This window comes from Talpa europaea, assembly GCF_964194135.1.
Source record: "Talpa europaea genome assembly, chromosome: 9".
In the NCBI taxonomy this organism is placed as follows: Eukaryota; Metazoa; Chordata; class Mammalia; order Eulipotyphla; family Talpidae; genus Talpa; species Talpa europaea.
The window spans coordinates 115,883,731-115,897,111 of record NC_140076.1 but is presented as its reverse complement, the minus strand read 5'-3'; the positions used below and the strand labels follow the sequence as shown (position 1 = coordinate 115,897,111).

The 13,381-nt window shown below is 57.9% G+C and overlaps 1 protein-coding gene across 3 annotated transcripts; it reads left to right on the top strand.

The window, feature by feature from the left end:
- Positions 1 to 384: 384 nt before the first annotated feature.
- On the top strand, positions 385 to 10,512 carry CNOT8 (CCR4-NOT transcription complex subunit 8; the record flags this gene model as incomplete). 3 transcript variants are annotated; one of them, XM_084242684.1, is made up of 6 exons in its annotated part: positions 385 to 501; positions 1,538 to 1,731; positions 5,781 to 5,942; positions 6,345 to 6,489; positions 7,536 to 7,646; positions 10,248 to 10,512. In XM_084242684.1, the coding sequence occupies 6 exons, from the start codon at positions 385 to 387 to the stop codon at positions 10,395 to 10,397; spliced, it is 879 nt and encodes a 292-aa protein (XP_084098810.1). In that variant the 3' UTR covers positions 10,398 to 10,512. The 3 variants fall into 3 exon arrangements, with proteins under 3 accessions (XP_084098810.1, XP_084098812.1, XP_084098811.1); XM_084242686.1 differs by lacking the exon at positions 5,781 to 5,942; XM_084242685.1 differs by lacking the exon at positions 7,536 to 7,646.
- Positions 10,513 to 13,381: the final 2,869 nt, after the last annotated feature.

The window sequence follows — 13,381 nt, the reverse complement described above, 5'->3', positions numbered from 1 at the left end:
CCGAAGTTGCAGCTACAGCCTCTTGGTGGGACAACTCCAGGCCAGAGTAGACATGGGACTCTGGTCCCGGGGCCCCCCAGCCACAGGGGCCTGAAACTAGGGGGCCTGGCGGCCATCCCAGATTACTTAAGTCATTTAGTTCCTTCAGGTTGTGCGTGTGTCTGTCTGTCCAAGGGCAAGTGCCCTAGGGTAGGAAATAGGAAACTGCTGTCATGGACTTACTGTTTGGCCCGAGCTGGTGAGGGGATGGCAGGCGCGCTTCGTGACGTTGGGGGGTGTGTGTGGACTGACGAGCTCTCACGATGTTCCCAATCCAGGTCAGCTGGCCCTTCAGCCTGTGTGCTAACGGGCTGGGCGGAGAGCCGCCTCGCCGGCGCCTTCAGGATGCCCGCGGCCCTGGTGGAGAACAGCCAGGTCATCTGTGAGGTCTGGGCCAGCAACCTGGAAGAGGAGATGCGCAAGATCCGCGAGGTCGTGCTCAGCTACAGCTACATTGCCATGGTGAGGGGCCGGGCAAGTGGGGCACTGCGGTCTGCCAAGCAGGCAGGTGGCCATCCAGGGGCCCCCAGGGTCCTCCCCGTGGGGTCGTGCAACTCTAAAGACCTGCCAACAGGTCGTGTCAGCCCCGGCACAGGTGATTTTTACAGTTTAAAATGATTGCTTGCCAGAACTTCCATTTCAAGAGCCCTCACTCCAACTCCAGATCTCTGGCATCTCTGCAAAGAGTAGGAAGAACCTGCGAACTCGAGTCACACTCCACCCTGCCTGAGTGGCTGTGGAAGGCGTGGCGGTGGTGCCCGGGGCCTTTCAGGAAGCCAGGTCCGCCAGGCCCAGGCTCACCCACGGCCTTACCCATTGGCGCTGCTGCTGGAGCTTGTGGCTCCTGCGGGCGCACTCACAGAACGAGGTCCTTATCCTGACAGCCAGAGCTTTGTGTGGTGTAGTCTGGTCTTTTTACTCAGGTCACAGTAGCTGGTAATTGCTTTTATTTATGCATACAAGAGCTGGGGTACAGGCCAGAGATGGGGGCGATGGAGGATCCGCCAGAGCCAGAGCGGGGAGCAGAACAGGCAGACTGACTGAAATCCACTGCTGAGGGGAGCAGCGGGCGAGTCAGGAGAGGTCTGCTGCGCCATGTGGGTCACCTCCCTGGCTGGGGATGGAACTCGTGCTGCAGAGGCTGCGGACAGCTTCATAGTGCTGTGCTTAACCCCTTGTGCCACCAGGGAGGCCCAAGGAATGGCTGTTTTCCTGAACTATATTGCTTTGTTCCCACGCTGCTCTTAGCCTAGAGTGTCCTTAGCCTAGAGGAGCTCCCCGGAGCTCCTCGTCCCTCCTGTGCATGTCCTGCTGGTCACACAAAACTTCACAATTTTACTGCTGCTGTTGGTATCAGGAAGATCAGACTTTTATGATAGATTTTTGCGCCCAAACTTGGGGCTTTTCCCCTAAATTCCCCTAGTCCGAGGTGAGAGTTTGTCAGCACGGGGTGGCGCAGCCTCCTTCGCGCTGTGAGCCCCTCCTGTCCCCCGCGCAGGACACGGAGTTCCCCGGTGTGGTGGTGCGGCCCATCGGGGAGTTCCGCAGCTCCATCGACTACCAGTACCAGCTGCTGCGCTGCAACGTGGACCTGCTGAAGATCATCCAGCTGGGCCTCACCTTCACGAACGAGAAGGGCGAGTACCCTTCCGGGATCAACACCTGGCAGTTCAACTTCAAATTCAACCTCACGTAAGTGTCTGGGACCCGCCTGGTGCTGCTCTGGGTCTCTGCCGGCTGCTGGCTTCAGGCTGGTTTTATTCATTTCGGGCTTCATTCCCGCCAGCCCAGGTGGGGTGGGCAGAGCACTTAAACGGGGCGATGGAGGGTCTCGCGGGGAGGGCCCGCTTAAAGAAATCCTACAGAGCAACGATAGAGAGACCGTAGGCCAGTTAAAAATAGGCAGAGAATGTGAACACACATTTCTGCCAAGAGCGCCAAGGTGGCTAATGAGCCCAAGAAAAGGGGCTCCCTGCCCCGCCCTTTGGGGAGGGCGGGGTCAGTCAGCGCCACCACGCCATAGCACTGCGCGCCCACCAGGGGGCAGCAGTCAGGCGGGTGCAGATCACCTGGGGAACCTGCCTGTGCAGGTGGTGGCAGGCAGTTACCTGCGAGAAGTGAAAACACGGTCGTGCCACAGCGCACTCATGGCCGTGTCCCGGGGAAAGCCCCAAGTGGAGGCGGCCTGTGTCTGCTGACCCCCGGCCTGCCAGTGGAGGCTGTGGGCAGCAGGGTGGCCACGCGCGGTGGGTTCAGATCAGTGCACAGCGGGGAAGATGCCCACCCCAGAGGCCGCGGCTCCCCGCCTCTGCTGTGAAGTCCTTGGAATAGGGCGTCTGGCCGACAGAGGCGGTTCCCGGGCAGGGAGGCTGGACGCAATGGCTCACGGGTGTGAGCGTCGTCGTGGGGTGACGAATGGCTTGTGATGGTCATGGTTCCCAGCCCAGTGACGGCACCAGAAGCTCCCGGGCTGGGTCCTGGAGATGTGAGCGTGTTTGACGTGGGAATTTTATGTCCAGGAGACGGTTCAATGTGGGGGGAAACCCGTCCCCAGCTAGGACATCACTCTGAGGACAGTCCTGCGCGACGTGGGGTCGCTCTGTCTTCTGCGTGAACGTGTCGTCATGTATAAAACGGCCTGTTCATGGGCCTCCCCGGTGGCGCAGCGGTTGAGCGCTGGGTTGCGAGGCTGCCCGCAGCCTCTGCAGCGCCTGTTCGATTCCCGGCCGCCAGGCGAGGGTCCCACATGGCGCGCAGACCTCTCCTGCCGCCCGCTGCTCCCCTCAGCAGTGTATTTCGGTCTGTCTGCCTGTTCTGCTCCCTGCTCTGTCTCTGGTGAATTCTCTCTTACCCTTCCGCACCTCTGACTGTACCCAGTGCTTGCATAAATAAATGGATAGATCTTTGAAAAAAGAAGAGGGAAAAAAAAAAATTAAAACGGCCTGTTCGCGCCTTCCGTAAGCTGGAGTGGACGCTGGCCAAGAGACTGGCCATGAAGTTCACCATCGAGACCATTGTCAGCCGCAACGTGGTCGTGTCAAGAGCATTTGCCTCGCGGTGGGGGCCCACGTGCGGGAGCGGTCCTGAAGCTGCACCCACTGAACAGGTGACCCCAGGGCCTCCCCGTCCACAGCCCTTGGTAGCTCGGCAGTGCAGGCGCCTGGCTGTGTTGGGGCTGCAGTGTGGCGCGGCTGGGTAGCGGTCCACGGTGTGGACACAGCAGACCCGGCTCCCTGCATTTCGCTGCATCGGGGTTCGCAGATGCTGCATTTCTTTAGAGCCCATCAGTGATAGGATTGGGACTTGTTGGGGGCCGAGGAGATAATCGACATTTTCTGGGGATGAAGTCTTTTCCGTCTTGTTTGTGGTGCTGGGGGTTTCCGCTCGGGCGTGCGTCGCCTGCAGGCAGTGCCGGGCTGTCCCGCGTGGGAGTGTGGACGCAGCTTCTTAGCGTGCTGCCCACTTCACTGCGGCGGCTGGGCCGGGCCCGGGCCTCCAGGAGAGCCTGGGCACTGTCTGTGGACTGTCGGCCGCAGGTGGGCACTTGGGGGGGTCCCCCGTTCAGGGCCATGTGGGTAAGGCGCCCGTGAGCGCAGAAGCGCAGGTGTGTCTGCAGACCCCTCGGGGCCGGCGCTGTAGAGAGGGGAAAGCTGGAGGGGCCCTGTTTGGCTGCCTGTCCTGGGTGCCGGTGTGTTCGCCGGGCCGGCCCCGCTTTGTTCATCGGGAGCCTTTGGTGACTTGGGGGCAGGTTTTGGGTTTTTGCTCACGTTTTGAAGATTTCTTTGCGGTTCAGAGAATAATTGTGGGAGCTGGAGATGATCCGAGTCTTGAAGTGCAGTTTGCGGCTCCACCAAAACCCGCCGCCCGCGCCCGAGATCACCTGATGCGCAGGGCAGGAGCGGTGTGTGCTTGAAATAAGGCTGGTTTAAGGCGGAACCAAAGGTGTGGCCCCGCACTGGTCTTGCCTTTATTGTCTCCGTGAACAAACAGCACTTTTTACTTAAGCCAAGTAAGCTGTGAGCTAAAAAGTTTATATTTCACACTTAAAAACAAGCTTCACAAGGTAAAACCTAATGCCTTGATGGTCCCTGTGTTCTTATCTGAAGTACAGATAAAGCTGTTGTTACAAAACAAACAGCTCCTGCAGCAAAACACATGGGGCAGTGGTTTGTAAACATCCATGTTTCTAGGTCGCCAGTGGTGTCTGTGGGGCCGCGGGGCTGAGGCTGGGGTGACCACTTGCCGTTCTGACGGCAGCCACTGCTCTCCGTGGGGTGAGGCCCTTGTCCTTCCGTTCCAACGATGCGCTCCGACAGCGGCCGCCCTCTGGGTTAGTGGGGAGACCCCGGGAGGGTGGGAGCGGGCCCTTGGGCCCTCAGGCCTTCCGGGTGCACTGCCTGCCGCAGCACCGTGGAGCCAGCTCAGCACCGTGGAGCCAGTTCATGGCTCTAGGGTCCAAGGTGCTGGCCGGGATGTATATCTGCCCCCCTAGGGAGTCAGGTGTGAGCTTCAGCCAGGCGGGGTGTGGCCCAGGGTGGGGCGAAGGGACTGCCCTTCCCAGAGCAGGACACGCCCAGGAAGGTGACAGAGGGCGGAGAGATGAGAAACAGCAGGGTTATTTTTTAATGGTGTGGAGCCAGTTTCCTCACAGCACATGCCTCAGGCCTCTTGTATGCAGTCAGGAGTGTCACGTCAGAACACTCTGCACCAGCTCAGCCAACGTCAAGATAAAAGGCTTGACTTGATTCCACACTTAAACAGAAAATAACTTTTGAAACTATATTAAAAATATACTATTCTCGTATTACTGAGAGATCACAAAAATATAAAAACTCTTGCCGTCTGTGGCAACGTGGATGTCGCTGGAAGGGATGATGCTCAGTGAAATAGAAGGACAAAGAAAAATATCGGGTGACCTCACAGCTGGCATACAGGGGACCCGAACAGAGGTCAGGGAAAAGGCAACACTTGCCGGCTGACCACAGCAGGTTGAGCACAGCGCTGTGAAGCTGTCCGCGCCTCCGTGGGGCTGGTTCGACCCCACGTGGTGCGCAGACCTCTCCTGTCTCCCCGCTGCTCCCCTCAGCAGTGTACTTCGTCAGTCTGCCTGTTCTGCTCCCCACGCTGGCTCTGGTGAATCCTCTCACCCTCCCGCGCCTCTGGCCTGTACCCCAGCTCTTGTATAAATAAAAATAAATCCTTAAAAAAAAAGTTTGAATTTAGTGGAAAAAATTAAGATCAAGACCTTTTTTTCTTTCCAAAATCTAAGTTTATGTGGAAAACAAAGGAACCGTGAAATCCAGTGAACAGGGTGGCTCATGCTTTTGTGTTTTGTGGTGCTAAGAATAGCCACGCCTTGGGCCTGGAAGGCCTGTCTGGGCAGGCGCTGTTCCCCGTGGGGGTGCTGTTCCCTGTGGGACTGCACGGCTGTGGGGCCCGTGGGGCAGCTTGTGTCTCTGTGGGGCCACACAAGAACATGGGCGTTTTTCATCTTGTGCTAATTTCAACAGCTTTGCTTTGGCTGATTTTGTTTTTCTCTAAACAGAAAATGGGGTCTTTTATCACCTCGTCTGTGGGGGATCGCCCCTCCTCCGCCCCTGTCAGAGGTGACGCTGGCCCTTTGCAGAGGGCCTGGCCGTGGCCTCCAGTTAGGGAAGCGTTTCAGAGACACTCGTGTGCCCGAGGGGCTGCTGTCGCTGGCCGCGCTGTGCTGAGCAGTCTCGCGCCCCCTCCCCCCGCAGGGAGGACATGTACTCCCAAGACTCCATCGACCTCCTCGCCAACTCGGGGCTGCAGTTCCAGAAGCACGAGGAGGAAGGGATCGACACGCTACACTTCGCAGAGCTGCTCATGACCTCGGGGGTGGTGCTCTGCGACAACGTCAAGTGGCTTTCGTTTCACAGGTGGGTCTGGGGGACCTCCTGGGGGGGCCTCGTGGTGGGGGCGGGGATGGAGTGCTCAGGGACTGACCGCCACAGCCCTGGTCAGGAGCAGCCACAAAGCCGCGGTGGTGGCTGCCGCGTGGGCCCAGGTCCTCAGCCCGTGGCTGCTCACGCTGCTTGTGTCACAATGGCCTCGTGCCAGCTGGGGGGGGCCAAGCTGGTCGTCAGCCAGATTCCCGGAGAGGATGCCGCACCCCCTTGCCTGTCTCTTTGGGTCTTCAGTAACACCCCCATTGTGGCCTGGGGTCCTCCTCCCTGCCGCTGGCAGGACTCTGGTGGGTGCGCGGGGCTCTGAGGCCTGCCGCCCCCGCTGCTGGGGCCTGCCACCCGCTCCTCACTGCACTTCCTCCCTCTCTCCTGCAGTGGCTACGACTTTGGCTACATGGTGAAGTTACTTACGGATTCCCGCCTGCCAGAGGAGGAACATGAGTTCTTTCATATCCTGAACCTTTTCTTCCCGTCCATTTACGACGTGAAGTACTTGATGAAGAGTTGCAAGAACCTTAAGGTACACAGTATTTTCTTGGTACCGCTGACAACCAAAAAAAGACAAAAGCAGATCTGTCGTTTGGTTTGCTGTCCCACGCTGAGCGTGCCCGGCAGGGCGTGTGCAGAGCCACCGGCACGGGAGCTGCATTCCTGGCCAGGCGAGCCCCACCTCAGGCCCATGTGCCTAGTGGGAGGCAGAGGCTGGGGCTGGTGTGGGCCAAGGCACCGGCAGGACTTAATCGTGGACCATTTAAAGCCTCACCACCCTGATGAGTTTTTTTTTTTTTTTTAAAGATTTTTATTTATTTATGCATACAAGAGCTGGGGTACAGGTCAGAGACGTGGGGGGTGAGAGGACTCACCAGAGACAGAGTGGGGAGCAGAACAGGCAGATTAAACGAAATACACTGCTGAGGGGAGCCGTGGGCGAGACAGGAGAGGTCTGCTGCGCCATGTCGTTGCTCCCTGGCCGGCTGGGGATCAAACTTGTGCTGCAGAGGCTGCAGATTGCTTCATAGTGCGGTGCTTAACCCCTTGCGCCACTAGGGAGACCCCGATGAGTTCTTTTTTTCTTTAACTTTTGTGTAGAACTGAGGTGTAGGCGAGGGGTGAGAGGATTCCCCAGAGACAGAGTGGGGAGCAGAACAGGCAGATCCACTGAAACACACTGCTGAGGGGAGAGACAGGGAGACAGGAGAGGTCTGCTGCGCCATGTGGGTGTCTCCCTGGCTGGGGATGGAACTCAGGCAGCGGTGATAGCCTGAGACTCAACCCCCTAGGCCACCAGGGAGCGCCCCCCAGTGAATTCTTGACAAGGAAGGTTTGCTGGCTCTGACTTTATGGGCATTTACTATTTTCTCAACCTGCTTCACCATCCTAGGACTCAGGCTCAGAAGTCTGACAAAACTGATGATCAGAAGGGCGGCGCCTAGTGCAGTGTCTCCTGGGGTAGCTGCGGGTGGCCCGTCCCACTTGCCCTCACCAGGCCACGAGGGCGGCTGCCCCAGCTGACTGCAGTCAGGCGCGTGGGTCCATACTGTTGTCTCTGCCTGCTCCCATCTCCAGGGCGGCCTGCAGGAAGTTGCCGATCAGCTGGATTTGCAGAGAATCGGAAGGCAGCACCAGGCGGGCTCAGACTCACTGCTGACGGGAATGGCGTTCTTCAGGATGAAAGAGGTGAGGCTTCGGGGCTGAGGTTGGTTGAAAGTCTAGTTTCTGGTGGAAGCTGATAACCACTTTGAAAGCATTTTGTTTGGGTCCAATTTATTAACCATACTTTGAGAGGCAAAGCAGCATTGTGGATTGGAGACTGCTTGGCACGCCTGAGCCACACGGGTGCTGGTGGCCCTGGTAAGTTCCATCCTTGCGGATTTTGCTTCCTTCTCATTATAGAAGTTGTACGTGAGTGCTTCTGTTAGACCACCCGTGTCAAGTCCTGTTAATTGTCACATACCCCACAGTCAGCAGGACACACTGGGGAGAGAATCAGCTTTTCCTCTAAGCTCAAGACCAAGACAAAGATGCCCACACTCGCCACTGTTACTCAACACAGAATTGGGGCTCCCAGCTAGCGCAGTTAGGGGAAAAGAAAAAAAGAAAGGGCATCCAAATTGGAAAGGAAGAACTGTTACTTTTTGTAACAGATGACATGTTATTGTCAGAATAGACTCCACCAGAAATTTGACAGAATCGACAAATTCACTGAAGTTGTAGGATTAAAAAAATCAATACGTAAGCATCTTGGATTTCAATAGACCAATAATGAGCTGTCAGGAAAAAAAAAAAAAAACAGTCCCATTTACGGTTACATGAAAAAGATTAAAATACCTAGGAATAATTCTACTCAAGGAGGCGAAGGACCTGTCCACAGAAAACTGTAAGATACTGTAAGAGAAACTGAGTAAGAAAAAGTTAATGGAAAGACTTTCTGGACTTAACGGATTACAAGAATCATGAACAAGAATTAATAGCCAAAGCCACCGACAGATTCAGTGCAAGCCCTGCCAAAATCCCTATGACTTTTTTTCACAGAAATAGAGCAGATAATCCTGAGATTTGCGTGGAACCATGGAAGACCCTGAGTAACTAACGTGATCTGGAGAATTAAGAAAGCTGGAGGTGCACTCCCTGATTTCCAGCCATCTCACAAGGCTGTGGAGAGCAAAAGAATATAGTACTGGGTGTAAACGCAGACACGTAGCTCATTGGGACAAAACAGAGAGCCCACAAGTAAACCCAGGCACGTAGGGTCCATTTATTTATGCCAAAGGAGCCAAGACTATCTCATGGGGAAAGATAGTTGCTTCGATACAGGGTGCTGGGAAGCCTGGACAGCCACGCACACGAGAGCAGACCTCGAGCACTGTCTCACGCCAAACACAGAAATTCACTCAGGTGATTCAAGGCGCGGGGGTAAGACCTGCAACCGTAAAACGCCTAGAAAACCTGAGAGGTAAACTCCTTGAATTCAGTCTTGGAGGTGATTTGAAAAGGCAACCTACTGAATAGGAAGGAATATTTGCAAATTGTGTCTCTGATAAGGGCTTGATATCCATACACATAAGAACTCCTACAGCTCAGTAACAGGAGGTCAGTCTGGTTGAAACATTGGCAGAGAAATAAGAGAGACTGTTCTGAATGAGACACACCGAGGCCAGGAGGCACGTGAAGAGTTGCTCAGAATCACCCATCAGGAAGTGAAATCAGAACCACCACTTCCTACGTGTCACAATGGCTGGCATCAAGAGCGTGCCTGTGGGAGTTCAAGTTGGGGCAATCACTGTGGAACGGGTTTTCTCAAACTTTTTTTTTTTTTTTTTTTTTGAGGCATGTTTTATTTATTTGTTTGTTTTGTTTATACAAGCACTGGGTACAGTCAGAGGCGCGGGAGGGCGAGAGAATTCACCAGAGCCAGAGCGGGGAGCAGAGCAGGCAGAAGGACCGAAGCACACTGCTGAGGGGAGCAGCGGGCGGCAGGAGAGGTCTGCGCGCCATGCGGGACCCTCCTCCGGTGGCCGGGGAGCAGCCGGGGATCGAACCGGCGCTGCAGAGGCCGCGGGCAGCTTCGCAACCCAGCGCTCACCTGCTGCGCCACCGGGGAGGCCCGGTTTTCTCAAACTATTAAAGCTGGAACCACCATGATACCCTGCAGTTCTCCTGGGTCCAGAGAAAAGGAAAGCACTGGCTGAAAAGATAGATGACTTGGAAGCGGCGTCCATGGCCGTCAGTAGATGATTGAATAAAGAAAACAGGGTCAGCACAGCCCAGGGGATAGGGCCAGTCGGGAAGAAGGAATGAGGTCTCGCCATCTGTGACGACGCCCGAGGGCGTCCGCAAGTGAAACCAGTCAGAAAGTCAAGCAGCGTGTCCTCTCGCGCGAGGCACGTGCAAAGAACAAAACAAACGGACATGCGCAGCAGAGACACCTGGCTGCAGAGAAGGGGCTGGCGGTGGCCAGCGGGGAAGGAGCAGCTGCCTGTGTTGGTGGGAGCCGGACTCACGGGGCGGTCCCGAGGCAGCGCGTGTAGGTGCTGAAGTCTGAGGCCTCACACGCGCGTTGCGTGAACTGCCCCAGGGACGACATTTAAAAAAAAGTAGGCGCTCTTGAAAAGTACAGTGTCCAGGAAGGGGAGCCTGTGTTGAGAGCAAGGGCGGAGAGCTGTGGCGCCCGTGGGCCTTTCTGGGTGGAGCGCGTCCGCTGGTGCGCGGGGCGAGGCGGTGCTGGCGTGGCGGGGGGCCCGGCCTGGCTCTCACCGCCTTCTCTGTCCTGTCCTGCAGTTGTTTTTTGAGGACAGTATTGATGACGCCAAGTACTGCGGGCGGCTCTACGGCCTGGGCACGGGGGTGGCCCAGAAGCAGAACGAGGACGCGGACTCCGCCCAGGAGAAGATGAGCATCCTGGCCATCGTGAGCAGCATGCAGCAGTGAGGGGCGCCCCTTCCCCGCCCCCCGTGGCCCGCGCCCCTTCCTCCCAGGAGGACCGGCTCCCGGGAACCACCCGCCGCCTGCCTGGCAGAGGCTTGCTTCGCGGAAGACACAGGTGTCTGCCTAGGCCGGGGAGCGCGGCCTTTGCTCTGAATTTGTAAACAAGCCTCCCTGCTCTTCCTCCCCAGCTTCCAGCCGCCTCTGCCACCAGCATCCAGGCTCCTCGCTACCTTTTTAAATGCCCAGGACACCAGGAACAATGAGTAAAATGTCTATAACGTTACCCGTTGTCATTCTTTTTCTTGTTCGTTGTCGCTGTGCCCTGAGGAAGACGCCGGGTCCCGGCCCGCCGGGGGCGCAGCGGACGCCAACGGGTGCTGCCTGCGGCGGCGTGTCCTCCCGCCCCCCTTTCCTGAGCCTTCTTCGGGACACATATGGGCGCTTTGCTGGCCTTTCCGCGCGGTCTCGGAGATGAATTAGAGCTGAAACTCGACAACCCGGTCATGAAAACTTGGCTCAAGAACAGATCCCTGCCCCGGCCGCCACTCTGGATCCGCTGCAGGACGGGTAGCGCCCTGACCTCTCGCCCTCGGCCGTTTCCTTGCGCCGCCGAGGCCGCCGCGTTTGACTCATTTTACCTTTACCTGTCATGAAATACCCCGGATTTGCTCCTGATGGAAAAGCAGGAGGCGCGGCTCTCTGGATCCCAGGCCTGGCAGCCTCGGGAATGTGGCGTCAGATGGGCCGTGGGTAGCCTCCCCGCCCCCCGCTTTCCTCCCGGCGCCCTGAGGTGGAGTCGGCTGGAGCCGGGGTCCCCGGGGTCAGGTACTTGTAAACCGGGCAGTGAAGGGCCTGGGCGGCTCAGCTTCCGGGGCCACGACCGGGCTGGCGCACGGGACTGATTTTTTAAGACACGCGTCGTGACGTGCCAGGCTCTGGACGCCTGCGCCGGACCGCGTGGAACCCCAGCCCCGGCGGCGGGAGCGGGAACCCCCCTCGAGCGTGTTGTCTTTTAAAAGCTTGTGGAAAACTCAATTTGAAATGATTAAAAAATGTCAGGTGTTATAAGCCGGTATTTAAGATGCTTGTAAATATTATTTATGTTTTTAATTTTGTAAAATAAAGATTTCTTTTTAACCGCTGGAATGAAGGCTGGTCCTTGCTGGCTGTAGAAGACGGGGTTTGCTGCGGGTAGCGGGGGGCAGGCCACGTCCCCCGCTCTCAGCGCTGGTCCTCCCGTGACCCCTCCGCAGCGCTAGGCTGGACGACGAAGGCGCTTGTAACTCGGTTTCCTGGGGCCGCCGCAGCGCGTGGCAGCAGCAGGCCCGCTGGGGTGAGGATACAGCTTCCACCCCTTTCTGTTGGCGCACAAACGGGTCGGTCCGTGGGGCACGGGAGCCAGCTGGGCTCTGGGCTGGGCGCTCCCGTGGAAGGGCGGGGTCTGGTGATGGCCGCGGAGGGTGGCGCTTCGGCCCGCAGGTGGCTGGCCCCCCACCCGCCCTTCCGGATCTGGGCGAACACGGAATGAGTCTCGGTGGCAACTGAAGATGGTGCTTGGGGCAGGGAGGCCTGCGAGGGAGGGGACAGCCCGGTGTTAGGTGGGGTCTGGCCACGCAGGGGAGGGGCGGCGTGTCTAAGTGGACTGGAGGAGCTTGCCTGCGACGGGCGTGAGCGCTGCCATGAGGAGCTGGGCTAAGCCCCACGGGCCAGGCTCTCCGTGAGTACCCGCTGCTTCCTAGCAAGCGCCGGCGGCAGCGGCACAAGCAGCTGCTGGGTCTGTGGCAGTGAGCGGCGGCTGGGGTCTAGAAGCAAGGCCGTGGGCATCCCCTGGCCAGTCCGGGGCGGGCCAGGCAGGGCCCAGTAGCCGGATCTGCCGGGAGGGAGTGGGGCTGTCCGGAGTGGGGTGGGGAAGGGCTGAGTGGCTCCTCCCGGCTCTGCCAGCGTGGGCAGCTGGGCGGTTGTGGGGCGTCGCTCTAGGCTGTCATGGAGCCACTGCTGGTGTCACCGAAGCAGTCACGAGGCTAAGGGGTGGGTTTTGCTAACCGGAGCAGAATGTAGGCCCCGGGGCTGCTGACAGCGCGGGCGGAGGGCCCACCTCTGCCCCCTGCCGCGGCCACAGCGAGTCCCCAGGCCTGTTTCCGTCTGTGGCCAGTTCTCCAGCCCCCCGAACACCACTTCTTAAAGGCCATTCATCTGTGTGAAGAACCACGAGGACCTAAATCCCACAGCGCTTCCTTTTGTGTTGAGCATTTTTAAAACCCTAAAGGTAGGTCTAATCAAAACCAAAACCAAAACCAAAACCACCCAGTCAGCCAGGCCTTGGTGCGTGTCCATCCGGGCGTCCGTCCTCGCTGCCCATGGCCCTCCCCTGGGAAACAGCTCACATCAGAAAATTCTTCCCAGGGAACCCCCAAAAGAAAACAGCTCAATGACGGGGAGGGGGCCCCTCCCAGCCCCACCCCGGCTGATTTCACACTCAAGCGGCCAGCAGGTTCCAGAAAGGGGTTCCTGACACTCAGCCATCCACGGGATGGGGGCGGAAACCAGGCGTTTCTCTCCCAAGAACACCTGCTGCTTTTAATTCTCCAAGGTCCTGCGGCCCTGGGAAGACCGAGGACCGGCGAGACAGCAGTGGCCTCTTCCTGAGCTATTCCGACCGTCACTCCCCACAAGAAGGGATGACGCAGCCGAGTCAGTGCCCGTCTGTCCACGGCCTTCGTAGGTGGCGTGTCCAGACGTGCTCACGGGACACGAGAAAACCTGCTGTTTGACCCCTTCCTGCAGTTCAGACAGAGACAGTAAGGCCGACTTCACACTCCAACTCTGGCCTTGGCAGGGGAGCCCAGAGCAACAAGAACCAGTGAAAAAAGAGCGAGTCACAGAACGCAGCCAGCCACCTCGGACGCGGGCAACATTTATGACCCAGCAGAACCTTGGGAGAGGCAGCGTGTGAAGGACACGGGCCACATGGCCGCTCTGCGGGGTCA